Genomic DNA, 26,356 nt, shown 5'->3' with positions numbered 1-26,356 from the left:
TATTTTGGCATTTTGGTATCCTGGATTGTGAAAGCAAAGTTATCTCCGTCAAGGAAGTCCCTTGGAGGAATGGAAGTTAAAGGTTTCTATAGTCCATACGATTCGTGACTCCGACACTAAGTGAGGTAGAGCGGTTAGCCCTATGCCGGCAACCTTTACCTCAAGAATGAACCTGGTACTCATTTTTGATGTGGGCTGAGTGACTCCCATATCCATGTGGAAGTCAGTTGAAAACTCGTTTAGAAATTCATAGCTTTCTAATGGGGAACAGAACCCAAGGTTTTCCGCGGGTACCGAGCACTCCTACACTGCCTCGACTGCAAAGTCCTTATATTAAGTTGTGTAACTTCAAATGTTTCACTTCCATCTGCTTTTCCACTACAGAAAATACTCCGGTTAATCAACTATACTTGTTGCATGTGACATAAGATAGGTTTAGAAAGTTAATAAAAGAGAGTGCAATTGCAGAAAATGAAATTTACATAACATCTCTGTCCACTAATTTATCATCATCATCATCATCATCTGTTTACCCTCCAGGTTCGGCTTTTCCCTCGGACTCAGCGAGGGATCCCACCTCTACCGCCTCAAGGGCAGTGTCCTGGAGCTTCAGACTCTTGGTCGATGGGATACAACTGGGGAGTATGACCAGTACCTCGCCCAGGTGGCCTCACCTGCTATGGTGAACAGGGGCCTTGCTGGGGGATGGGAAGATTGGAAGGGATAGGCAAGGATGAGGGGAGGAAGCGGCCGTGGCCTTAAGTTAGGTACCATCCCGGCATTCGCCTGGAGGAGAAGTGGGAAACCACGGAAAACCACTTCGAGGATGGCTGAGGTGGGAATCGAACCCACCTCTACTCAGTTGACCTCCCGAGGCTGAGTGGACCCCGTTCCAGCCCTCGTACCACTTTTCAAATTTCGTGGCAGAGCCGGGAATCGAACCCGGACCTCCGGGGGTGGCAGCTAATCACGCTAACCACTACACCACAGAGGCGGCCTTCACTAATTTATCAGCTAATTAATTTGTGTGATTTACGGTATGGTGGCGCACCCAAGATCGTCTGAACATATCTCTCCCCTAAAATCCCTATTGAATGCTAATGCACATGTTTTGCTACGTTCTATTTTATAGAGTATTTCAGTCAGTTGAAAAATTGCTTCATTGAGAATGTATACAACTTGGGTCTAAACTATACTTTTTTGGCGTAGACTCGAACTTGGATGATCGATACACCAAGTATCGGCCTCCACATTTCTAGTTCGTTGGTTCAAACCCAGCAGAAGTAGTCGGATTTTTAAAGGGCAGAAAATAGTCCATTCGGCACTCCATGCCTTGCGATGTTGGCATGTAAAATATCTCTGGTGACAAATTTAGTGTTTACTGACAAAAATAAATGGAAACTCAGCTGTAGATTTTCCAACAGTGTTTCGGCTCCTCTGCCACCTAATAATGCACAAAATACGCCGAAACTTGACAAGCGGACAGTATAAATGGCGTCAAATGTATATGTACAAGCAGGTAGGTAGCTGAGGATATACAACTATTATTATTATTATTATTATTATTATTATTATAGAAACATTAACATTTTCTAAAAATAATCACTGATGCAACATATGGAGTAACTAAAAATGTACCTATGCCGAGAATCATGTGTTAGTAAAAGCTATGTCCCAGAAAAGCTAGTAAGCACAAGGGCACTGAAGGAAGTGCAATAGTGAAATGATTTGCCACCTGATTTGGTAAAGACTTTAAATTTAATTTCTGCGAGTTCACAGCTCGTTTTCAATATGTTTTCCGTTACATGACATACTCACATTTCTGGTGGTACCGTGCTACTGAATATAAAATCTTTTTACATATGTTTCTAAATATCTTGATTTTTAGGTCTAATAACTGCACAATGGCACTGGTCGCAGTCGCTGCATTCATTTCTACATACAGTATGTACGTATATTCTAGTTCCACGGATCAGGATAATATATATATATATATATTATTTTTTTTTGCTATTTGCTATACGTCGCACCGACACAGATATGTCTTATGGCGATGGGACAGGAAAGGGCTAGGACTGGGAAGGAAGCGGCGTGGCTTTAATTAAGGTACAGCCCCAGCATTCGCCTGGTGTTAAAATGGGAAACCACGGAAAACCATCTTCAGGGCTGCCGACAGTGGGGTTCGAACCTACTATCTCCCGAATACTGGATACTAGCCGCACTTAAGCGACTGAAGCTATCGAGTTATGCTCATTGTCAGCAGGTAACTGGAAAGGACATTTTCTATAGCCGTACAATAAGTCCTGTCAGTGATCTTGCCCATGTAGAAAACATTGATGAAGAAATACCTCATTATCCTTCCTCGAGAACGAAAGAAGGTCGTGCTCAGCACATACTTGTAAGATCCTGCAGGCCTAGAACTAAGAGAGGAAGAATAGTCCCACATTAAAACACCGCGCAGCGTGAAATAGATCGCCAAAGCGATATTTGAAATGTGAGGCATTTCAGCGTCCCCAGATGATCATTCGCGACAATGGGACGTTTTTAAATAAAAAGACCAATGACTTGTAGTTGCAGAGATAAGGTCGATTAATTCCTCAGCCCAACAATCATGAGGAAATGATGCGGATGAGGGAGATTAACTTTACAAAGAACTGAATAATAGTCCGCCTCTGTGGTGTAGTGGTTAGCGTGATTAGCTGCCACCCCCGGAGGCCCGGGTTCGATTCCCGGCTCTGCTACGAAATTTGAAAAGTGGTATGAGGGCTGGAACGGGGTCCACTCAGCCTCGGGAGGTCAACTGAGTAGAGGTGGGTTCAATTCCCACCTCAGCTATCCTCGAAGTGGTTTTCCGTGGTTTCCCACTTCTCTTCCAGGCGAATGCCGGGATGGTACCTAACTTAAGGCCACGGCCGCTTCCTTCCCTCTTCCTTGCCTATCCCTTCCAATCTTCCCATCCCTCCACAAGGCCCCTGTTCAGCATAGCAGGTGAGGCCGCCTGGGCGAGGTACTGGTCATTCTCCCCAGTTGTATCCCCGACCAAGGGTCTGAAGCTCCAGGACACTGCCCTTGAGGCGGTAGAGGTGGGATCCCTCGCTGAGTCCGAGGGAAAAGCCGACCCTGGAGGGTAAACAGATGATGATGATGATGATGATGAATAATATCCTATGAAGATGAAGCGCAAAGATATCTTAGTGCTAATGTGCGATGTCAATGTTGTCGGTGGAAATAAAACAGAAAAGTACGATAAGATAATGGATACGTGTGAGGAAGATAAGGAGGATAGCTGAAATAGGAAAACATTACTGGATTTTTGTGCTAGTACGGGCTATTGTAAGAGATATGCTATATCGAAACTGACTTTGGAATCATAAAACAGTCTGTAAGGAACGTACGGATGTTCGGAAAATTGATCAGTTATTCTAATTATCACTGTCTTATTTAAGGAGAACTAAATACAGCTTGCCTAATATGTAGAAAGTAAGATCTTTTACTGGACCAATAAGATTGAAAAATATTTAGGAAAACTGTTTTAATATAAAACATTTTCAGTCGATTTAATAGAATTTATAATATAAACACAAAGTTATGACAGAGGATCTGAAACAAGAATACATTTAAACCCAGAATGACATGTTTCGTCCAGTAAAGTGGACATCTTCAAATTACTAAAGTCACACGAAAAATTAAAATCACATTTGAGAAATATACTGGAATACAAAGTATGAATGTAGATTTACAGGTTGAACTTGAAAACTGAGTTAAATAAATTCACATAACGAAGAAGAGGACAAATACACACCCAGTATGTATTGTGCAAGAACAGTGAATTTTGGCAGGCAGTAAAGCCAAAGTAAAAGTATTGATTCTATTACAGCGACGATTGCCTGAGCGGAAGCAAAGGGCATTAGTATTGCTTTAGCTTGCGTCACGTGAACAAGGATTAATTTTACTATTTGTTAAGTTGTACCGATCACCATTGTTGATCTCATGCTTCAGCTAAATTCTTTGAACATACAGTAAATGATTTTGAAAACGTCTTTCCGTAGGGATATCAGTAACAGATTTTTCAGGACTTCATAGGACACACATGACTATCTAACGTATGCTACTTCGCATTCTCTCCTAATGTTCTTCATCAATCTGTGGAAGTCTCTTTTATCATACATGCTTTTCTCTTTCCACTTGATGTATCCTGTACCACTTACGTTGATTTTACAAAATTCTCTTTTGTAGAAAAAGACTCAGTTCTTTGCTGCACATCCCAGATACAACACTGATTCTCCATGGGCATAGCGACTACTTACGCTTGGGGGAATGTTACAGCCGGAATTTTGTACAAGCTGCATCGTTTAATCGATCAAGAAAAGCAGCACAATATCTCTCGCTGTCAATCTCAACTCAATATACCCAAAATTGAGTTCCTTAATATTTTTAGTAGGGATTCATTCTTATTTGAAGGCGCAGGGTTATTTTTTGGTCTAAAATGAAAAGTACAACAAAGATAGATGAACTGCTTGTACTTAAGAATTAAAGAGATTGAAACGTAGAAATACCTAAGCACTCCAGCTCTTCAACTAGAGGCCAGTGGTGACGTCAACAGAAAAGCATGAAAGCTGTTCTTCCTTGATTTATTTTATTGATAACCAAATTTGATTAACCAACGCTATTAGTAATATGCATATATGGTTAAAACTCTTAAAACCGAGCTCGATAGCTGCAGTCGCTTATGTGCGGCCAGTATCCAGTATTCGGGAGATAGTAGGTTCGAACCCCATGTCGGCAGCCCTAAAAATGGTTTTCCGTGGTTTCCCGTTTTCACACCAGGCAAATGCTGGGGCTGTACCTTAATTAAGGCCACGGCCGCTTCCTTCTCACTCCTAGCCCTTCCCTGTCCCATCATCGCCATAAGACCTATCTGTGTCGGTGCAACGTAAAGCAACTAGCAAAAAAAAACTCTTAAAACCCGTGGAGCTTTGACCTGTCAAGAACTATGCTGCTCAGTCAGATGACCAGCAGATACTGTAGTGTCTTACGGTCAGCGTGATGACATCCTCAGTCTATATCTTGGCATCCTTAAAGACTGGGTACGTTGCCTCTCATGTCAGCCAGCTCCTCACTTGGTCTCACGAGGCTGAAACCCCTTCCAGCCCTCACTCAAGAATTACGTGGGCCATCCAGAAATTAAATTTCCTTATTTCTTTGCTTGTAACGTAAACTTATTCTGCTAAGAAATATGAGCATGCGCGACAGATCTACACTATGCCGTACTCTAGCAATCATATAGCGTCCGGACGTGTCCCACCTGATGTCAGCGGCGCAGCAACATTTGCTCGAAATGTCGGCTTGTATTATTTCTCCCACCACCTGCAAGCTTCGGTCTGTGATAAAGTTGCTACGGAAATCGCATGGGCCATTCGAAACAAGAGGCATGGAACTCAGTGCAGGTGTTGTGCTGATCCATGGCAATGCTCGCTGTTCTGCAGGAGTTCGGCTGGGAGTTGCTTGATCATCCGCCGTGCAGTCCTGATCTTGCTCCCAGTGATTTTCATCTTTTCTTGCACCTCAAGAAATTCCTGTCCTCCTGTCAGCATGTTCACATGGACGAAGAGCTGAAGATGAAAATCACACGCCGGTTCCAATCTCAGAGGGCACCGGCATATAAAAGTTGATCCCACTATATGACAAGTGTCTCCATTATGGTGGTGATTATAGCTCCAACATTGCTGTATCGGGTGCCAATGGAGTTTTTCATGGAACTATGTTGTCTTTATTTCTCTAAATAGGGAAACGTAATTTCTGGATTGCCCTCGTACAACCCCTGACTGGCCGGGGATCGAATCTGGGGCCTCTGGGTAAGAAGGAAGCACAGTACGGTGCTTTTCCCAAAGTACTTGCTCATCAGGAAACGCGACGGCCTGTGAGTACTACCTGCGAGTATCTCGCGACCACAAGAAATAACTGTCCGGCTCCATGGATAAATGGTTAGCATGCTGGCTTTGGTCAGAGGGGTCCCGGGTTCGATTCCCGGCAGGGTCAGGAATTTTAACCATCATTGGTGAATTTCGCTGGCATGGAGGCTGGGTGTACGTGTCGTTTTCATCATCATTTCATCCTCATCACGACGCGCAGGTCGCCTACGGGCATCAAATCAAAAAGAACTGCACTTGGTGAGCCGAACTTGTCCTCGGACGCTTCCGGCACTAAAAGCCATATGCCAATTCATTTACCAGAATTAACTGTTATAATTTTTCGGTTGTATTTTAACTAAGTTATCACTGCAGTACTTTTCAAAATGACGGGCAGATGTACTGTAAATCGTATTGATGTACGTAATATACCAATCTCATAATATTTTTTTGTTATTTTCATAAGTAGCATGTAATGTAATTACCAGTACTACAGTACCACTATACTACTACTACTGCTACTACTACTACTACTACTACTACTACCACTTATTATTATTATTATTATTATTATTATTATTATTATTATTATTATTATTATTATTATCATTATTATTGCTTAGATGTCTTTTAATCTGTTTTCAGCAACTTACCTTATATGTTTGACATAACATGGACATTTTGTGCTGTTTACACAATCTTTTCCATCCCATAGAAGAGGTTCAGCACAATTGCAATTAGTTCCTTCTACCAAATCAAGTGGTACTCCAGGACATGCGTTGCAAAGGGGCAGCTCAGTCGTTGTAGTTGGCTCATAGCTGACAGCCGCTAGGAAATACAGAAATATAGAATAAATTTTCACATTTAAAAGCACAGTTGTTGTTGTTGCTGTTAGTCTGTAACTTCATTAGAACTTCGGGCAATAAGTCAATTGCCTAGTGCTCTTAGTCAAATCAATCAATCAATCAATCAATCAATCAATCAATCAATCAATCAATCAATCAATCAATCAATCAATCAATCAATCAATCAATCAATCAATCAATCAATCAATCAATCAATCAATCAATCAATCAATCAATCAATCAATCAATCAATCAATCAATCGATCACCGCTAATCTGCATTCAATATTGTAGTTCAGGTGGTAGACACCCTGTCAGTTCTTTACTTAGTTTTTTCTTAAATGATTTCAAGGAATTCGGAAATTTATCGAACGTCTCCTTTGACAAATTATTCCAAACCCTAATATTCATCTTCTAAACGAATATTTGCCACAATATGTCCTATTGAATTCCAAATTTTACTTCATATTGTGATCTTTCCTACTTTAAAAAGCTGCATTCATGCATATTTTCTACTAATGTAATTCCACACCATCTCTCCGCTGATAGCTCGGAACATGACATCTCTCTACTGACAAGCTAGGAACATACCGCTTAGTCGAACAGCTCGTCTCTTTACTCCCAAGTCTTCCCAGCCCAAAATTAGCAACATCTTCGTAACGCTACTCTTTTGTCGGAAATCATGCAGAACAAACCGTGTTGCTTTCTTTTGGATCTTTTCCAGTTCTTGAATTAAGTAGTCGAGGTGAGTGTCCCATACACTGGAACCATACCCCAATTGGGGTCTTCGCAGTGACTTACACGCCCTCTCTTTCACATCCTTACTACAACGTCTAAATACCTTCATGACTGTATCCGTAACCTTTATTTACAATCCCTTCAATATGATTACCCCTAACGAAGATCTTTCCCATTATTAACACTTAGGTACTTGCAGTGATCCCCGTGAGGTAGTTTCGCCCGATCAACACAGTAATTAACACGCAGTGGACTTTTCCTACTTGTGAAACTTACAACCTGACTTTTCACACTACCGTCACACCATTGTCTGCTGCCCATCACACAACATTGTACTGTTCGCTTTCCTATGCACCGAGCTCGAAAGCTGCAATCGCTTAATTGCGACCAGTAACCAGTATTCGGGAGATAGTGGGTTCGAACCCCACTGTCGGCAGCCCTGAAAATGGTTTTCCGTGGTTTCCCATTTTCACACTGGGCAAATGCTTTGGCTGTACCTTAATTAAGGCCACGGCCGCTTCCTTCCCACTCCTAGTTCCTTCCAGTCCCATCGTCGCCATGCGACCTGCCTGTGTCGGTGTGACGTTAATCAACTTGCAAAAAAATGCTTTCCTATGCTAATGTGTTAAGGAAAATTAACCTTACCGTACCGTGCAGTAGGAATGTATGTTTGCAGGACATATTGTAGGCACTCTTAGAGAACACTGTATTTAAAGTTCATTCTCCTTTACACATTTGCATAGGAATATGAAGACAACGAAAATTGTTCTCATAGACTGCATATCCACATATGGCTCGGAGCTCGGAGGTGTGACCAGTCTTAAGGAATATCCATTGTCAGGAAGTCCCTTGTCAGATACGCCGTATCGTTCCTGCAGCGACGATATGAATTTAGCCTGTCTCGTGTTACTCAATGACTCTTCCCCGATTACGTCGTCAACACGGATTCTTTGAGCCATGTTGGTCGAAAGCAAAACAGTTTCACGTCAAAAGCATGAACGTTTAACAGGTCTCTTCTGTTCCAGCTACCATGCTTTTCCTAGGTCGTATTGAAACGTTCGGAATCATCACACAGGTAAATAATTTAACACAATACCATTTTAGTTTCGTTAGAAATCGTTTAACCCATTTCATAGCTTTCATTATTCTCCTTGTCTGGCCCCATAGCTGAATGGTCAGTATCTTGACCTTCGGACCTCAGTATCCCAGGTTCGATTTTTGGCTGGGTTATGAGATTTTAATTGTAAATGGTTAATTTACTTGTGGTGTTCCCAATATTCCTGTAAGTCACACATCACGCATAATACTATCCTCTACTTCACTAATACGCAATTTCTCATACACGACAGATGCCGCCCACCTTAATCGGAGGGTCTGCCTTACAAGCGCTTCATCCGACTGTAACAGCCACACGAAATTATTATTATTATTATTATTATTATTATTATTATTATTATTATTATTATTATTATTATTTTAATCTCTTTATTTTCTTTGGGAATATTTTACTTGTATGTATCTCCCATTTTTCTCGATACCCTGTTCAGAAAAGCAAGATTATTTCCAAAGAAACAAATCTCCGAATTTTTAACTTTGATGTAAAATCTAGGGATGTGAAGCGTGGAAGGTTACAATTAAAATTCGCAAATGATTGAGAATCTTTGTGTGAACTACAGTTTGCACTGTACTTCAAAATAATATACTATGCCAACATATTTTGTCAAATTTTGATTTCGTTAAAAACCGTGGACAATTACAAAGCGGGGGTCAGTTGCTACATGGTTTATACAAGGAAAAGAAATTGGATTGCACTCAAAGACATCGGATGAAGCTACAGAGAATACAGTACTAGGCCGGAATCCACGGGGATGACGAAGATCTGGGAGACCTAGAAGGAAATTTCGGAGGTCTGTAGAAGACGAGAACACAGAGGAAGGGAATATTTGGATAGAAGAGGCTGGCAGGCAACAAAATAAAGTGGATGGACTTCGCTATTATTAGTAACCTGGTAATAATAACTATAGGCCCTACTAGGTGCGTGACCGATCCTTAGAACAGTTATTAAATCTTATTATTAAACCTGAAAATTGATCATTTCTTATATTTTTTTAACAATTTTGCTTTACGTCGCACCGACACAGATAGGTATTATGGCGACGATGGGATAGGAAGGACCTAGGAGCGGGAAGCAAGCGACCATGGTCTTAATTAAGGCACAGCCCCAGCGTTTGCCTGATGTGAAAATAGGAAACAACGGAAAACCATTTTCATGGTTGCCGACAGTGGGGTTCGAACCCATTTCTTACTACTAATGTCACCAGAGTTACAGTAAGGTCGTCGTACATTGAATACTATTATCCTACGTTTTTCAGACTTTCAGTCCGTACCATGTTAGTATTTTATAAGAATATCTGTTTCATTTAGTTCTACATAAAAATAGAGACTGTTAAATGCAGAAGTCCACTTCATCTTTGAAAAATGTAAAGGTGATACGGTTTTCATCTTCAATATTCAAAACAATGGAGTGAAAATCATAATAATATGAAAATACTTTCCATTGGGAAAGAACAATTTAACGTTTTTTAAATACTTACGATAAGGAAGGTAGCATCCAATAACTTCAGCTCGTAGAGCAATGTGATTATGCCATTTGATTGGTAAAACTCGTAGGTACTGCGTTTGCAGAACTCGATCAAATAAGTTTTTCTGAGGAGTTTCACTATCGAAATTGGCTGGAAATTCCTGAAAAAAGAAATAATTTCTTATGAATTACGTCATTTCGTGTATTTGATACATAGGAACTAATGAAAGAGGAAATGATTTTAAATCGCAGATCTATTGAGTGATAAAGTTATTTGTGAATTTGAATGTTTTCACTTACTTTGACATTTCCGTCACGATCTAATACTGGATTCCACACTTCACCATCATGGCTGTACTGTACTTTAAATACTTCAGTCCAGGCATTGCCGCTGTTTTGACCTTTTGTAATTATCCCGGTTAAATTTCGAGGCTCCAAAAAGTCAAACTGTTGGAATAGAAACGTTGGAATTAATGCTTTTGAAATTTAAGAAAATAGACATTCCGTATCAAATATGTTCATTATTTATTAAAATATTTATAACCTGAAGCCACTGGCCAACATCATTTGTTGCAGGAATCCAAGCACCACCAGTCCCTGAATCTTCATCATTTACTGTGCTGAGGGGTACTTGACTTGTACCATACCTTGCTTTGTCTCCATTTCTCACAGATGAAACGCTGACTTGATCAATGTTCATCTTACCACTGTCAAGACCCATTTCATCTTCACATTCTGAAAATGACAAGAGAAATGAATAAGCACGTGGTAATAATTAAGGATAAATTCAACAATAAAGAGGAGACAATATTGAACCCATAATCCTAGATCTAAGAGAACCGCCGCGGGAGTCATGGTATCAAGACCACGGGAAGGTGAGACTCCATTTTATTACAGAGCGAGCCTCCCGATCGAAATTTTATATTCCTGTCGATTGTTTCTTCGTTACGCGTCACGTGACCCGAACCCGAGTAAGACCGGGAGATTTCAGAACATTTCGGATATTGTACTGGTGTTAATCATTAATGACTAATGACATGAAGATATTTCGGCCCACAGTTAAGAAGAAATTACTGTTAGAAATTTATGGAAATGTATTGCAAAATGTTATCTCACATGGAGAGATATGGACATTAATGTTCATGAAATAAGTTCCTCGGTCAAGCACCAGGGAGAGTCGACACGTCAGAATGACCTCATAAAACCGCGGGAAAATCAGCCAAGAACTTTGTGTAATTGCACCCGCTGGAGGAAAGGGAAAAATCGGCAAATATCACCATCGTGATCAGGAAAATGGAAGGAATCCCTGGTGTTAAATTCGGAGAAGTAGGCTCAGCAGTATGGAAAATGATATGCTATTGTAATCATAGACGCGTTGCATAGCGTCCTAGAAATGTTCATAAATACCCCCACTCCTTTGGACCCATCGGCCCAAGAGGGTGAACCTGCGTCAGTCAACATAAAGATTTGGAAAGGGACTTGTATTAAAATTCGGAGTTTGAGGTGATGAGCTTATATTTAGGAAGCCGTATTGACTTGACTACTGTTAAAATCGCTGAGTGTCGGGTTAATCAAGTGAGATCCTACGCTAATAACATTTGTTTACAGCTTAGTGCTGTAGTAAAATATAACGTTGTGTGAGAGTATTAAAACTTCTGCCGAGAGGACAAATACAGTACTAAAGTCTGTTGGGTTACAATGAACAGTCAACCCGGTGTTCCGGCTACCTGGGAGCTATCAGATACATTTGAACAGATGGAGATAAGAGCCATACGATCTGACTGTAATAATTTTGTTGGTAACGGCTCGGTCTCGTTGTGCCTGTAATTGAAGGGCTTATTTCCAAAGTCACGCAACTCCACTTTTTTTCTGATTTCAAGCTGAACGTGGGAATGTATTCCCACAATAGTTCTTCATCATGTGGAAACATATTTATTTCCAAAGTGGAGTATATCTTGGTTAAAGTGGCATCCAAAAGTTGTATTTATTTTCAAAGTGCCGCAACTCCACACGACCAATAGGCCGGCGCGCGCATATCACGTGTCCGCTTACCGATTGTGGCGAGACTGTGCTTTTTCGCTCGTGGTTTCGTAATTTCTCTGCGGTTTTCTGTGATGAACTACTTGTGCATAAACAGAGGGCAAAGTTCTACCAGTTAATGCGCGAACTATTGCCTTGTGATACTGCATGCTTTGTTTTTTATATGATGCAGAACCAACCTTTCTTCACACCTCCTTGGGCGAAGCGTTTTATGCTCGCCAGTTGTGGTAATATTATTTAGGTGTAGTGAGGCATTATGGTGCAGAATCAAAACAGGATTGGAATGATGTTACCTTTTATACATGGTCTGAAAATGAAGCCAAAAGGGGTAGCTCAGAAGTTTCTAGAGCACTAGTTCATTATTTGTCCCAGTTTTGTTCTGCAAATCCGTCAGTAAAATGTATCACTCTTTTCTGTGATGTATGCAGTGCCCAAAAGAAAAAGAATTACACTATCCGAGCTATGCTGAACAACCTTTCAGATGTCTACTGCGTGATATTTACCATCACGTTCCCGATGCGTGGTCATAGCTACTTGCCTGTTGACCGCATATTTCGAAGAGCGGAAAAACATATTAGGAAAACTGAGCTGCTTCTTTTACCATTTTAATATCATGCTATTTTTTCAAGGGTCGGCCAGGTGCGCGTTCTTGGTCAGGATTGGCATATTTACAACTGGAAATCTGCCACTGAAGTGCACATGAAACCTAAGCAAGACTTCAAAATATCGGGAATGAAAGTCATTCAAATTTAGTCTAATTCTGTCTGTTGGAAACCGTTGTATGCAGACATTATGGAGATGTACAAACATACCCCACTGAAAAGTACCATTGGGCAATGTATGAAAGAAAACAAAGTCAAGGATGTTAAGAGCCTCATTCGTCACCAGATGGCTCCCCGGACGCGGCACAACGCTAGCGGGAGCTGACCGAACCATCAGAATCACATGACATGTGTACGTAACATATGACATTGACACAAGCCTGGAATGAAACATCTGGCGATGAGGAACGTACGAACTTGGAAATTACCGAGACGAAATAACAATAGTGAAGGGACAGGGAAGGGAACTACCTACGTAAATCCTTAATGGCTGGCAACTAGGTATTACTTACTTGATAGCCAGGGTCCCTGTTGAAATTGATAGGATTTCTACGTATATCCACAGCTTCCGGTATAATCCTGGACCTGTAGTGTCTAGTGTGGGTAAGAGCTCGAGCATCTTGGAACATGACATCATGACCCGACGATAGAGCGTTCTCAGCTATTGCCGATTTGTCTGGCTGGTTGAGACGAACATTACGTTCATGTTCCTTGATACGGGTACCAATGGCCCGGCGTGTTTGTTCGATGTATACCTTACAACAAGTACAGGGAATTTCGTATACTCCAGGATGTAAAAGTGGGGACAATTTGTCCTTGGTTTTACTCAGACTGTGAGCAATTTTGGTGGCTGTGCCAAACACGGTTTTTATACTGTGTTTGCGGAGGACCTTGGTAATTCGATCTGTGGTGTTGTGAATGTAAGGCAAGTAGGCAGTTCCTTTCACTCCTTCCTTCTGTGAGCTTTGCTTGGTCGTTTCTCTGGGATGCAGAGCTCTTTGAATCTGCAAATCGCTGTAACCATTACCCTTGAACGTGACTTTCAGCGTGCCCATCTCCACCTGGATATTTGATGGCTCACAAATTCATCTCGCCCTCTTGGCGAGTGTCGTGAGAATGCCTTGTTTTTTGTGCAGGATGGTGGTGAGAATCTGCATGAAGGTAGCGATTTGTGTGGGTAGGCTTACGATAGACGGTATGTCCTAATGAGCCCTCCGGTTTCTTTCTTACTAGAACATCCAAGAAAGGAAGGCATCCGTCCGACTCCATCTCCATAGTGAATTTAAATGAAGGATGTTGATGATTTGGGTGGTTTAGAAATAGATAAGTTTCTGAGGACCTTCTGTCCAGACCACAAATGCATCATCAAAATACCTCCACCATATCATAGGTTTGACGAGTGCCTAAGCAATAGCCTCCTCTTCAAAATGCTCCAGACCTTCTGTCCAGACCACAAATACATCATCGACATACCTCCACCATATCATAGGTTTGACGGGCGCCGAAGCAGTAGCCTCCTCCTCAAAATGCTCCATAAAGAACTACTTACTGTATATTTGAGTTGAAGGACATAATGTGTTCCTTTGTGGATTTAAATATTCAGTAGATGAAGTAGAAGAAACCAAACAAAGCAAAGTCACCTCCGTACAGGCCATGAATGCCCTTGGAGGAGTGGAAGGTAAAGGCTTCCACCATTGTTAACCTCGGCATGTGATGGGGTAAAGTGGTTAGCTCTACGCCCGGCCGCCTTTGCCCCCAGGAACTAACGTGGTACTCATTTTTAGTGTAGGCTGAGTGAACCTCAGGGCCATATGCACCTCAGGAAGTGGAAATCTTGTTTCTAAAATTTTACGACTTCCTGACGGGGAGTCGAACCCACGTCCTTCCGGGCGAACCGAGCACGCCTTTACCGCCTCGGCCAGGCAGCCCCTAGTAGCTATTGGCTTTACGTCGCACCGACACAGATATGTCTTATGGCGACAATGGGACAGGAAAGGGCTAGGACTGGGAAGGAAGCGGCGTGGCTTTAATTAAGGTACAGCCCCAGCATTCGCCTGGTGTGAAAATGGGAAACCACGGAAAACCATCTTCAGGGCTGCCGACAGTGGGGTTCGAACCTACTATCTCCCGAATACTGGATACTGGCCGCACTTAAGCGACTGCAGCTATCGAGCTCGGTAGCCCCTTGTAGAAGAAAGCACCTTATCATAAAATGTCATGGCAGGATGTCCTTCAAGTACACTTAGTTTATAAATGTCAGACGGAGTTTTGTAATGTGGGAAGAAACATGCCAAACATGTTGATATATTCGGTCACGTAATAATATAATGAAAAAAGCCGGCAGTAAAATAAACGTTATGTTTAAACTTATGTATGAAAGAGATCTGAAATAGCAAACTTGGCAATTTGTCTCCCATATCAAACTTTAAAGCTCACATTGTACCAGGAAGGACGTCCAATTTTACACCAACTACCAAATTCAATGTTCAACTGTGGTACGCTTTCAATATAGCAGCTCTAGATGACGGAAAGTAGTAAAAAAGGACAAAACAAATGCGGACTTAAAACACTTCCCTACGCATTGTAAGACAAAATAATATTTGTGTGGGTAATCAGAGTTCTTAAAAACTAAAACCAATACTTGGAGATATACCGTGTTATACTATCAACTCAACTAATTAAACTAGTATTTGCAGTTATTTACAAGTTCAATCGCGTTTGAATTTCCACTCGACACAGTTTTCCTCACGAAGTAATCGTTCACACAGTCCTGTTCTCCAACTGGAGCTCCACAGCGCAGCGTCGTTTTTCACAACCGTCTGACGTACTCACTCCAAGCTGAAAGCATTCGTCACGGACTCGCAACCTTCTCGTAGATAAAACTGCAAACGTTGAGTCGCAACTAACTCTCGCTGGTTCCATTCCTTATACAGGCCAGTGGAAGTACCTAGTAGTTCCCATTTCCAGATCATTCTGGGCACCTGCTCCTTTGATAATTAGTTTCCAACTTCTTCTTTGAACTTCCTTATCGTGAGCCCCAACAATTTGCCGGCGCTATTGCTTTGCTCGCCGCTGCCCTCCCCCCCTACTACCCAAATTGTCGCCACTCCAACCGGATTGTCACCCCACCTCCCAATCGGAATGTTGGCCAATATTGTCACAATATTTTCTTGGATCATACTGAACGACTGTTTTCTTATCAGAGTCACAGGGTAACTAGATACTTACGTTAAGTACCATCCTTGATGGAATGGAAAACCACTCTTATAATTCTCTTCTCAGTTGCTCTCTCGTTCACTCCATTTTATCAATCAATCAATCAATCAATCAATCAATCAATCAATCAATCAATCAATCAATCAATCAATCAATCAATCAATCAATCAATCAATCAATCAATCAATCAATCAATCAATCAATCAATCAATCAATCAATCAATCAATCAATCAATCAATCAATCAATCAATCAATCAATCAATCAATCAATCAATCAATCAATCAATCAATCAATCAATCAATAAATCAATCAATCAATCAATCAATCAATCAATCAATCAATCAATCCGAGGCTAGCCTCCCTTTTTATAGCCCGCGTGATTTTAGCCAGAAATTTCGCGATGTCAATCAATCGGTGATCTGCTGTCGCCCAGGTGGCAGATTCCCTATCAGTATTGTTTACCTTGCCTCTTCTTAAACCTTTTCAAAGAACTTGATAAATTGATAAATTATTCAAATCACTTACTCGTCGTCCTCTTACAATGTACAGCGGAAAGAACAGTAAATGTAATGCTACAATATTACCCCTTACCTGGTATTGGTGCAATAGTCACTTGGATCGGTGAAGTCGTCTCTGTTTCAAGTATTGTAGGAGTAGTAGATTCAGTTATTCCTTCCCCACAGCCTATTACGTCAACACGCATAGCTATTTCTTTCTCCCATGTTTGTGGGTTGAATCGAATGTAGCGAGCTTCAACAGGCTTATGGAACATCTGTATTACTGGAGACTTTCCATCGATAGGACCCCTAAATTTCTGAAATTGATTCAAAATAAATCGTTAGTGATACTGATAGTGGATAAATTAATTTCATAGAAAGTGCGAGGAAGGGTTGTACAATCTGAGAAATACATATTCGACGTCATGCGTAAATGTTTGAGAGTTACGTTCAACAAAGCCCATTTAAAGATCATTACTCCAATGTTACTTATGAGGTAGACTGCAGATACAATAAACTTTCCTTTACCTGCGTGTGTATACTTTAGTCGTAACATAGCATTACTGGATCGCAGATCAATTCACATTTAGGAAACAGTGTTTACACCTCTTAAGTGACACACATAGTTTAGGAAGTTAAAAATTGCATTAGAGGCCTGATTGAAAATGACATAAGTTTTACCCAGGGAGTATTCAACATTTCCTCAAGAAATATGAACCACAGGGAGAGGAAGCTTCATGAGTCAAGTTAGCTCGTACGGCTCAGTCATATAATAATAATAATAATAATAATAATAATAATTGTACCGGGCGGTACACCTCCACACCGTTTATTTAAAAGTTGCGCCAGTTAAAACTCCTCTTCTGGAGGAAATCTGAACTTTATCTACGGTCTTAATTTCCAAATTTCTCAGAAGATGTCACTACCTGGAAATTTTTGAGTTTGTGAACTGTGTCATTTTCGACGTACTTTTGTTTTGCTTGTATTAAGAAGTGTGAACTTTCTCTTCTAGAGGACACTACTGAAGATCAACAATAGTGCAACCTAGTGCGGAGTCAAAGAACTATTTTGTTGGAGAAAATTTAATTTCAGGAGTTTGTTCTTTGTTAAATTTCTTTCTGTCATTGTTTAAGTTGGCAATATTTACCCCTTTCTTCCCCTTGTTTTGAATGTATCCAATCACGAATTTCTTCAATGAATTTCTGACCAATCTGGTGTATCTTTCCCCAACTTGAATCTGTTGCGGGGTCCTACCCAATAAAATCTTTGTGGGAGGGTGTTTTCTTTCCCCTAACGCCTAGAATTTTCTGCGAGAGTATTTAAACTGCTGATTTTAGGGTCTCGGGGCCACTTCTGTTCCATCTTTCAGTGTATTAAGTACATAGCAGGAGGCGAGAAGCGCCTCTTTCCTCGGCAGCGATCTACTACCAGGTAATGGCCTATTAATAACTTCTTTTCTTGCTAGGTCGGCAGTTTAACTCTCGCGGCGGGTTCGAAGCGTTTTCCATCATGTAACCTTTTCCTAAAATGTAACTACTCTTTTCTTCTATTCTCTTGTAAAGCTACATAATGGGATAGAGAGTGCTAACCCTCTCGAGCTCCCACTCATATTGTTTTGAGGTGAACTTATTTTTCACAACCTATTCTTCGATAACGTAAAACTATTGTTCCTTTCTTAAGTCACCTCTGTAGTATGGGATTAGCCCTTGCATCAGTGGCCTAAGAGCCAAAATAGGTCTTAAAAACAAAGTGTATTAGGAGTGTAAGTTCGCCTCCTCTCAAATTGTTATTTTAGAGGTCATTTAATTAACATTCTTTTCGTTTAACAGACCTCAGTAGATTGGGTATTTTACCCCTGTGTTATGTCCGTTGAGGACAGCTTGAAGGTGGAGTTTAGTGTGGCCTGGGAGAGGCTTAAATTGGAGAGCGTGTGGCTCTTTTAAAAATTGTATGTTGTATGCCTCGAGGAGGTTTTTCAGTGTAATTTGGAGCAAGGGCTCCTAGGTATGAATGGGGTTTTCTGCCCCTCTGTTAAAATTGTGTTTGGGATAAAACTGAGCTGATTGCCCAAGCATTGTGAATTCGGGGCTCGAAGCCCAACTTCTGTAAATATTGTAACTACCTTTTTTGACTTGCTACTCTGTAACTGCCATGCTTGTTACTTATTTATTTTGAAAAGAAAATATAACCTTATTAAATTTTAAATTTTGTTTACATGCACTATATTTTCGTAGCTTGAGATCCATTCACGCCCGCACCTTCTTTCACCTCTATCTACCACCAAAACACGGTAACAAGTGGTAGCAGAGCGTGGTTGAATGGGTCTCAATTTTGCCCCTCTTGACGGTTAAACATTGCTTTAATTCAAACTCTAACTATTTTCCCAGTTGCTGGAATTTTTTGAGTTTTTCAAAATCGTTCTGTCATCATGCCCGGCCCTCGCGATGTTCTCCTCCTTAACTATTTGCGCAAAGAGGAGTTGATATACGAGTTAACTATCAGAAATGTGCAATCTGGAGGCACGGTTGCAATAGACACTAACAAGCTTAGAGAGTCCCTTGATTTGCCCATTTCCATCCCCAATTTGGGAGAGAAAGAAATTGATGACTCTCTTTCCACGATCGTCGAGAATATTACTGGGCTAGCATCTGTAGTTAGTTTTTTTGATGAAAATGATCCGTCTCCTAATCAAATTAAGCGTGTGCAAGGCAGACTATATCACTTCTCAAATAGAGTTAATGATCTGTTGTCTCTAAAGGTGAATGACGTTCAGAGGAAGGAAGCTAATACGCTCCTTGAAACTATTTCTGAATTGTCTAGTAAGGTCACTCTATTGTTAACTGGGGAAGTTCCTCCCAAATCTGATCTACCCACCATAGTGAATGTAGGTAGCGAGGAAGAGTCTCCTAAGGGAGAAGTAAATAGGAAAACCCCCTCTGCTCAAACTATCTCTGCCCCATTGGACAACGAGTCTGAACGCCGTGCATCGTTGGGTAACATCCGTTCTGAATTAACTTCGTTGCCATTGAAACCTTTACCTACTATGTCACCTGGGTTTAGCAGCTTGCCTCATCCATTGGCAATGTTGCTCAGAGGCATTTCTAAGTTTTCTGTTAATACCACCAGTGATGTAATTTCATTTTTAAGATTTTTAGTTGAATTTCAGGATCACGCCCTTGTGTTTTCTCTTTCCCCTTGTCAGATTTTGCAAATTATCTATCCGTATGCTATCGGTGTTCTCTCAGATAAAATAGTAAGAGCCATTGCTGAACAGTCATCTATTGAGGATTTCCATGCCCATTTGCTAGCTAATTTCATCCCGGCTAGGGCCAGGTCCTCCCTTATTCAGAAGTACTATTATCGAGTACAGAGGTTGGATGAAAACTTGGCTGATTTCATACAGGACATTAAGTTTTACACTAGAGTGTTTGCCCTTCATTTTCCTGAAGATCAGATTGTACAGGCTATTGTAGAGGGAATTTCACCTCCCTATAGGTCATATTTGTGTTTCGCGGCGTGCCCGCAAACTTTCTCTGAACTTGAAGCATTGGCCGTTTCAGCGGAAGGAGTTAGATACGCCGATTCTTTGCGTGTCGCGAAAGAACCCCCGCCTTCCTTTAGTAACACTCGGCCTCCACCTCGCCGACCAGTCAATCCCAGTAAATGTTATGCTTGCGGGTCGCCTGACCATCTGCGCGACAAGTGTCCACTGATCAAGTCAAGTGGGACAAGGAATGGAGCCGGGTCATCACAAGGCTGTTTTAAGTGCGGGGCCTTCTCACATATCGCCAAGAATTGCCCAAACTCAAATAGCACCCCCTCCTGCTCAACTTCTGGTGCAAATTCCAGCTATGCTAATAATAAAAAGTGACTAGTGGCTTCGGCTGAGTCGACTAATCCATCTTCCCGAGACTCAGCCCCTAGTAAACAGATTGTAAATGCAGAGAACGATCAGCCTTCAAATTTATCTTTTGAATGCCCTAAAGAATGTCTTAGGATTGCGGCGGATACCCCCGCACCTGTTCCTTTTCTTAAGATTGAGTTAAATAACGAGCCTATAACAGCTCTATTAGATTCAGGCAGTGTTTGTTCCATTATTTCGGCTGAATGGTACTCGAAATTGAAATCTGTTTGTAAACTACCTGTCTATGACTCTTCTCCTATTCAATATGTTTCGGCTAATTCATCTCCATTAGAAATTCTAGGTTCCGTACTGGTCAAAATTCGTATTTTTAAATTTACATGGAAAATTAAACTGTTTGTGGCTAAGCACTTGTCTTGCCCCATCATACTGGGAGCGGACTTTATTTCTCACACTGGTCTTGTGCTCGATCTCCAGTCTAGGTCGTGCACATTCAAATTTGCGTCCAATTGTAATATTCCCTTGTTAAAGTGTAATTCTGTATCATGTTCATCTATTTCGCCTACCCAGGATGAGATGTTGTTAGACCTTAGACATCTACCTGAGGAGCAGGCTGATAGTATTCGTAAATTGTGTCAGTCGTTTCCCGAGGTGTTCTCTGATACTCTTGGTGTTACTGACCTTATTGAATACAAAATTGAGGTCACGGATTCGATTCCTGTCCGTTTTCCACCATATAGACTATCTCCACCTAAAATGAAGGCTCTAAAAGAAATTGTCGATCAGATGTTGAAGGATGGTATTATTAGGCCCTCTAAATCGGCGTATTCATCACCTATTTTTCTAGTCCCGAAACCCCAAGGAGGCTTCAGGCCTGTCATTGATTACAGGGCTCTCAATCGGAAGGTGGTGTTGCAATCTGTGCCCCTTCCTGACCTTCATTCTTGTTTTTCATGGTTTCGTAAGGCCAAGTTCTTCACCATCTTGGACTTAAATCAGGCCTACAATCAAATTCCCCTTGCCGAAGAGTCTAAACATCTTACAGCGTTTGCCACGGACTGGAATTTATATGAATACAACCGCGTGCCTTTCGGGCTCCCCACGGGGGCAGCTGTGCTCACTAGGCTACTAGATAGGGTCTTCTCCGACATCAAATTCGAGTACTTATATCACTACTTAGATGATGTCGTCGTATTTTCAGAGACTTTTGAAGAACATCTAGATCATCTGCGAGAAGTTCTCGATCGCCTTCGTAAGGCTGGGTTAACTGTTAAGTTGTCCAAGGTTGCCTTTGCTAAGCCCTCTATGTCATTCCTAGGGCATATTGTGTCACCCGATGGTGTAGCAGTCGATCATTCTAGAACACAGGCCATCCGTGATTTTAAACCTCCCAAGGACATTAAAGGTATCGCCAGGTTCATTGGTATGGTGAATTTCTTCAGGAAGTTTATTCCTAACTTCGCTAATAGAGCGGCGCCCTTAAATCTTCTTCGTAGGAAAGGCATCAAATTTGAGTGGGGACCTTCTCAACAAGCCGCTTTTGAAGACCTTAAATTAGCTCTCTGTAATGCCCCTGTACTTGCTATGCCTGATTTCTCGAAGAAATTCATCGTCCAAACCGACGCGTCGTCGTCAGCGGTAGCGGCAGTCCTTCTTCAAGAGACTGAACTAGGGAGGCGACCCATCGCCTATGCATCTAGGACATTGTCAGCTCAAGAAGCCAAGTATTCCATCTATGAGCTCGAAGGTTTGGCAGTTTTATTTGCCTTAGAAAAGTTCCGTCTCTATCTGGAACATGTCAAATTCGACCTGGAGACAGATAACCAAGCCTTAAGCTGGGTCTTAGGTAGGCCGCGTCGTACTGGTCGTATAGCCCGTTGGGCCATCCGTATTTCTGCCTTCCAATTCAATGTCAGGCATATCAGAGGTACCGAAAATGTTATTGCTGATGGACTCAGCCGTATGTTTTCTAACGACGTCGAGACCCATGAACCGGTCGACAGTTCATCACCTTCCGAGTCCATACTATCCGAGGTTAATGCCATCTTAACCGATGCTCCCATGCTCTTTAGGGATATCGAGAAATACCAACGTGAAGATCCTACGCTGGCTCCGATAATGGAAACCCTTTCTTCTGGGGAACATGTCGTCCCTTATGTTCTGAGGAATGGTGTTTTATGTTGCCCTTCGAGGCATGACAAGATGATGAAAGTTGTCGTTCCAGCTGTTCTCGTGCCTATGATCTTCAAATACTATCATGAGACCCCATTGGGGGGGCATCTGGGTATCTTTAAAACTCGTGAAAAGATTCGTGAAAGGTTCATCTGGAAAGGTATGGACGGTGAAATTCGTGAACTTGTAAAAGCTTGTAAATCTTGTTTGCTCAGTAAACCCACCATGTCCACCAAGGTAGGCCTTTTGTCTTCGCATCAAGCGTCGCGCCCCATGGAACGTCTGTATATTGATTATGTGGGACCCTTCCCCCAGTCAAAGGGGAATGCCAACAAGTTCATCTTTGTATGTGTAGATGGTTTTACTAGATTTTCCTGGTTATTTCCGACTAAGCTGGCTACCGCTCAGTCCACCATTACCTGCTTAAATTCTATTTTTGCGTCTTTTGGTCCGTGTCAATATATTGTATCTGATAATGCTAAGGCTTTTACATCTAATTTATTTCGTAAATTCTGTTTTGACTTATCAATATCTCATGTAACTACTTCTGCTTATTACCCGCAACCATCTCTGGCTGAACGGGTTAACCGTAATCTCAGGTCCGCTCTCATTGCTTATCATCATGAAGATCCTTCCAGGTGGGACACGTCCCTGCATTGGTTAGCTTTTGCTTTGAATTCGGCGGTTCATGAATCTCACAAGTTTACTCCAGCTTCTTTGATGTTCAAGTTTGTTCCCAACTCGCCGCTCTCTAACCTCTGGTCTCTGAGTGACATTCTGCCCGAGACAATAGATCCGGACAACATTAAAGATCTTTGGAAGAAGGCTAAAGCCAATCTTAAAGTGTCTCATGAAAAGGTTAGGGAAAGGTATGATCGTGGACGGAGACCCACCCCTTTGAAGGTAGGTGACCAGGTTATGGTCAAAAATTTTGTTCCCGCGGGCAAGCTTGCCCCCAGATTTCATGGGCCTTGTATCATTCTCGATTTTCTTACGCCGGTTACCTTATTGTTAAGTAATCCAGCCACCGAGAGGATATTTAGAGTTCACCTGTCCCAGGTGAAACCGGTGTAATTTCTGTGTTAACTTGCTTCATATTATTTTGAAAGGATATGAAGGTTATATTTTTTTTTTGAGTTTCACTTTTAAGGCATTCTGCACTACCTATAATATTTTGTTTCAGATGTAAGCATTTTTGTAAAACCTGTCCCGACCCGTTAAACTGCCATTCTGTCCTTGCCACGGCCATTACCACGCTCCCGTCTCCTGCTCCACCTTACACTGTGGCTTCATAATATTTAATGCCATGGATATCTACACGCCGCTGGCCCCTCAACCTCTCCATAATGCCTGTACCCTCAATGAAGATGATGGTCCAACACAATTCTGCCGCCTAGCTTTAATGTTTCAGTGCCCCCGCAGCCGCGCAGCGCCGTGCAGCAACTGGGGAGGGGGATGGGCCCCCTCCTCTCCAGCGAGGCCGACATGTGCACGGCGAGCCGGAGCTCTCCTCCCGGCCAAGGCGGATGTGCGGCGCACGACCTGCTACTGGCCCGCAGCCTGTATATGTTCACCGCGGGCGCGGCGTGTTTCAACACCTCTGCTCCCCTCATAGGGCGGGCGAGCGGTATCTCAGGGTACTTAAGGGGTCCGAGCGGCCTCCTTTTGGACGCAAGCTGCAACGGCCGGTCTGGCCATCCAACTTCATCAACATCAACTACATGGACAGTTACTATAAGAGATAACTACACTTGGGAATTCAACAGCAATATTTGGTGGACATTGCAAATTTTTCCTTCACTTTTAAGTATTAAAAGCTTATCTTCAGAAATTCAACTTCTATAAACATAAAGACTTTACTTCACCTGCAACAACAAAATTTTGGAACCGAATTAAGAAATTTCTCAAAAACTTCTGCAAGTTATCTTAATATCAACATCAAAACTTGGAACTTATTTTCAAACAAAAGTTTATGTTCTTCTGTGTTACCCCTTGGAGGAACTTTTGGGGGGGGAGGTCTGTACCGGGCGGTACACCTCCACACCGTTTATTTAAAAGTTGCGCCAGTTAAAACTCCTCTTCTGGAGGAAATCTGAACTTTATCTACGGTCTTAATTTCCAAATTTCTCAGAAGATGTCACTACCTGGAAATTTTTGAGTTTGTGAACTGTGTCATTTTCGACGTACTTTTGTTTTGCTTGTATTAAGAAGTGTGAACTTTCTCTTCTAGAGGACACTACTGAAGATCAACAATAGTGCAACCTAGTGCGGAGTCAAAGAACTATTTTGTTGGAGAAAATTTAATTTCAGGAGTTTGTTCTTTGTTAAATTTCTTTCTGTCATTGTTTAAGTTGGCAATATTTACCCCTTTCTTCCCCTTGTTTTGAATGTATCCAATCACGAATTTCTTCAATGAATTTCTGACCAATCTGGTGTATCTTTCCCCAACTTGAATCTGTTGCGGGGTCCTACCCAATAAAATCTTTGTGGGAGGGTGTTTTCTTTCCCCTAACGACTAGAATTTTCTGCGAGAGTATTTAAACTGCTGATTTTAGGGTCTCGGGGCCACTTCTGTTCCATCTTTCAGTGTATTAAGTACATAGCAGGAGGCGGGAAGCGCCTCTTTCCTCGGCAGCGATCTACTACCAGGTAATGGCCTATTAATAACTTCTTTTCTTGCTAGGTCGGCAGTTTAACTCTCGCGGCGGGTTCGAAGCGTTTTCCATCATGTAACCTTTTCCTAAAATGTAACTACTCTTTTCTTCTATTCTCTTGTAAAGCTACATAATGGGATAGAGAGTGCTAACCCTCTCGAGCTCCCACTCATATTGTTTTGAGGTGAACTTATTTTTCACAACCTATTCTTCGATAACGTAAAACTATTGTTCCTTTCTTAAGTCACCTCTGTAGTATGGGATTAGCCCTTGCATCAGTGGCCTAAGAGCCAAAATAGGTCTTAAAAACAAAGTGTATTAGGAGTGTAAGTTCGCCTCCTCTCAAATTGTTATTTTAGAGGTCATTTAATTAACATTCTTTTCGTTTAACAGACCTCAGTAGATTGGGTATTTTACCCCTGTGTTATGTCCGTTGAGGACAGCTTGAAGGTGGAGTTTAGTGTGGCCTGGGAGAGGCTTAAATTGGAGAGCGTGTGGCTCTTTTAAAAATTGTATGTTGTATGCCTCGAGGAGGTTTTTCAGTGTAATTTGGAGCAAGGGCTCCTAGGTATGAATGGGGTTTTCTGCCCCTCTGTTAAAATTGTGTTTGGGATAAAACTGAGCTGATTGCCCAAGCATTGTGAATTCGGGGCTCGAAGCCCAACTTCTGTAAATATTGTAACTACCTTTTTTGACTTGCTACTCTGTAACTGCCATGCTTGTTACTTATTTATTTTGAAAAGAAAATATAACCTTATTAAATTTTAAATTTTGTTTACATGCACTATATTTTCGTAGCTTGAGATCCATTCACGCCCGCACCTTCTTTCACCTCTATCTACCACCAAAACACGGTAACAATAATAATAATAATAATAATAACAACGGGCCGATGACCTTAGGTGTAAGGCCCCTTTAAACAACAAGCATCATTAGCAAACATCGGAGCGGCCTGGTGCAGGTCCTTCGAGATGACGCCGTATAGGCCGACCTGCGTGTCTGCGAGTTTAAGGCCCTACCTACAAGAAATTCTAGTGATGAAGACAGCATAAAGACCCAGCCCCCGAGCTAGAGGAATAAACCAATCAAAGTTAAAATCCCCGACCCGACCGGAAATCGAACTCGTGACCCTCTGGACCAAAGGCCAGCACTCTAGCTATTTGCTGGACATGATAATAATAATAATAATAATAATAATAATAATAATAATAATAATAATAATAATAATAATAATAATAA

At 41.6% G+C, this 26,356-nt stretch overlaps 1 protein-coding gene across 1 annotated transcript in view; it reads right to left on the bottom strand.

Moving 5' to 3' along the window:
- Hml (Hemolectin) overlaps positions 1-26,356 on the bottom strand; it is a 586,263-nt gene that overhangs the window by 348,598 nt on the left and 211,309 nt on the right. The window contains exons 45-49 of the mRNA XM_068226073.1: positions 16,524-16,746; positions 10,617-10,807; positions 10,373-10,519; positions 10,086-10,233; positions 6,563-6,737 (exon numbers count right to left, since the gene is read on the bottom strand). Coding sequence (XP_068082174.1) covers positions 6,563-6,737; positions 10,086-10,233; positions 10,373-10,519; positions 10,617-10,807; positions 16,524-16,746 — 884 coding nt within the window. The remainder of the gene's footprint in view (positions 1-6,562; positions 6,738-10,085; positions 10,234-10,372; positions 10,520-10,616; positions 10,808-16,523; positions 16,747-26,356) is intronic.

This window comes from Anabrus simplex, chromosome 2 (genome assembly GCF_040414725.1).
Source record: "Anabrus simplex isolate iqAnaSimp1 chromosome 2, ASM4041472v1, whole genome shotgun sequence".
Taxonomy (NCBI): Eukaryota; Metazoa; Arthropoda; class Insecta; order Orthoptera; family Tettigoniidae; genus Anabrus; species Anabrus simplex.
This window is presented reverse-complemented; position numbering and strand designations above follow the sequence as displayed.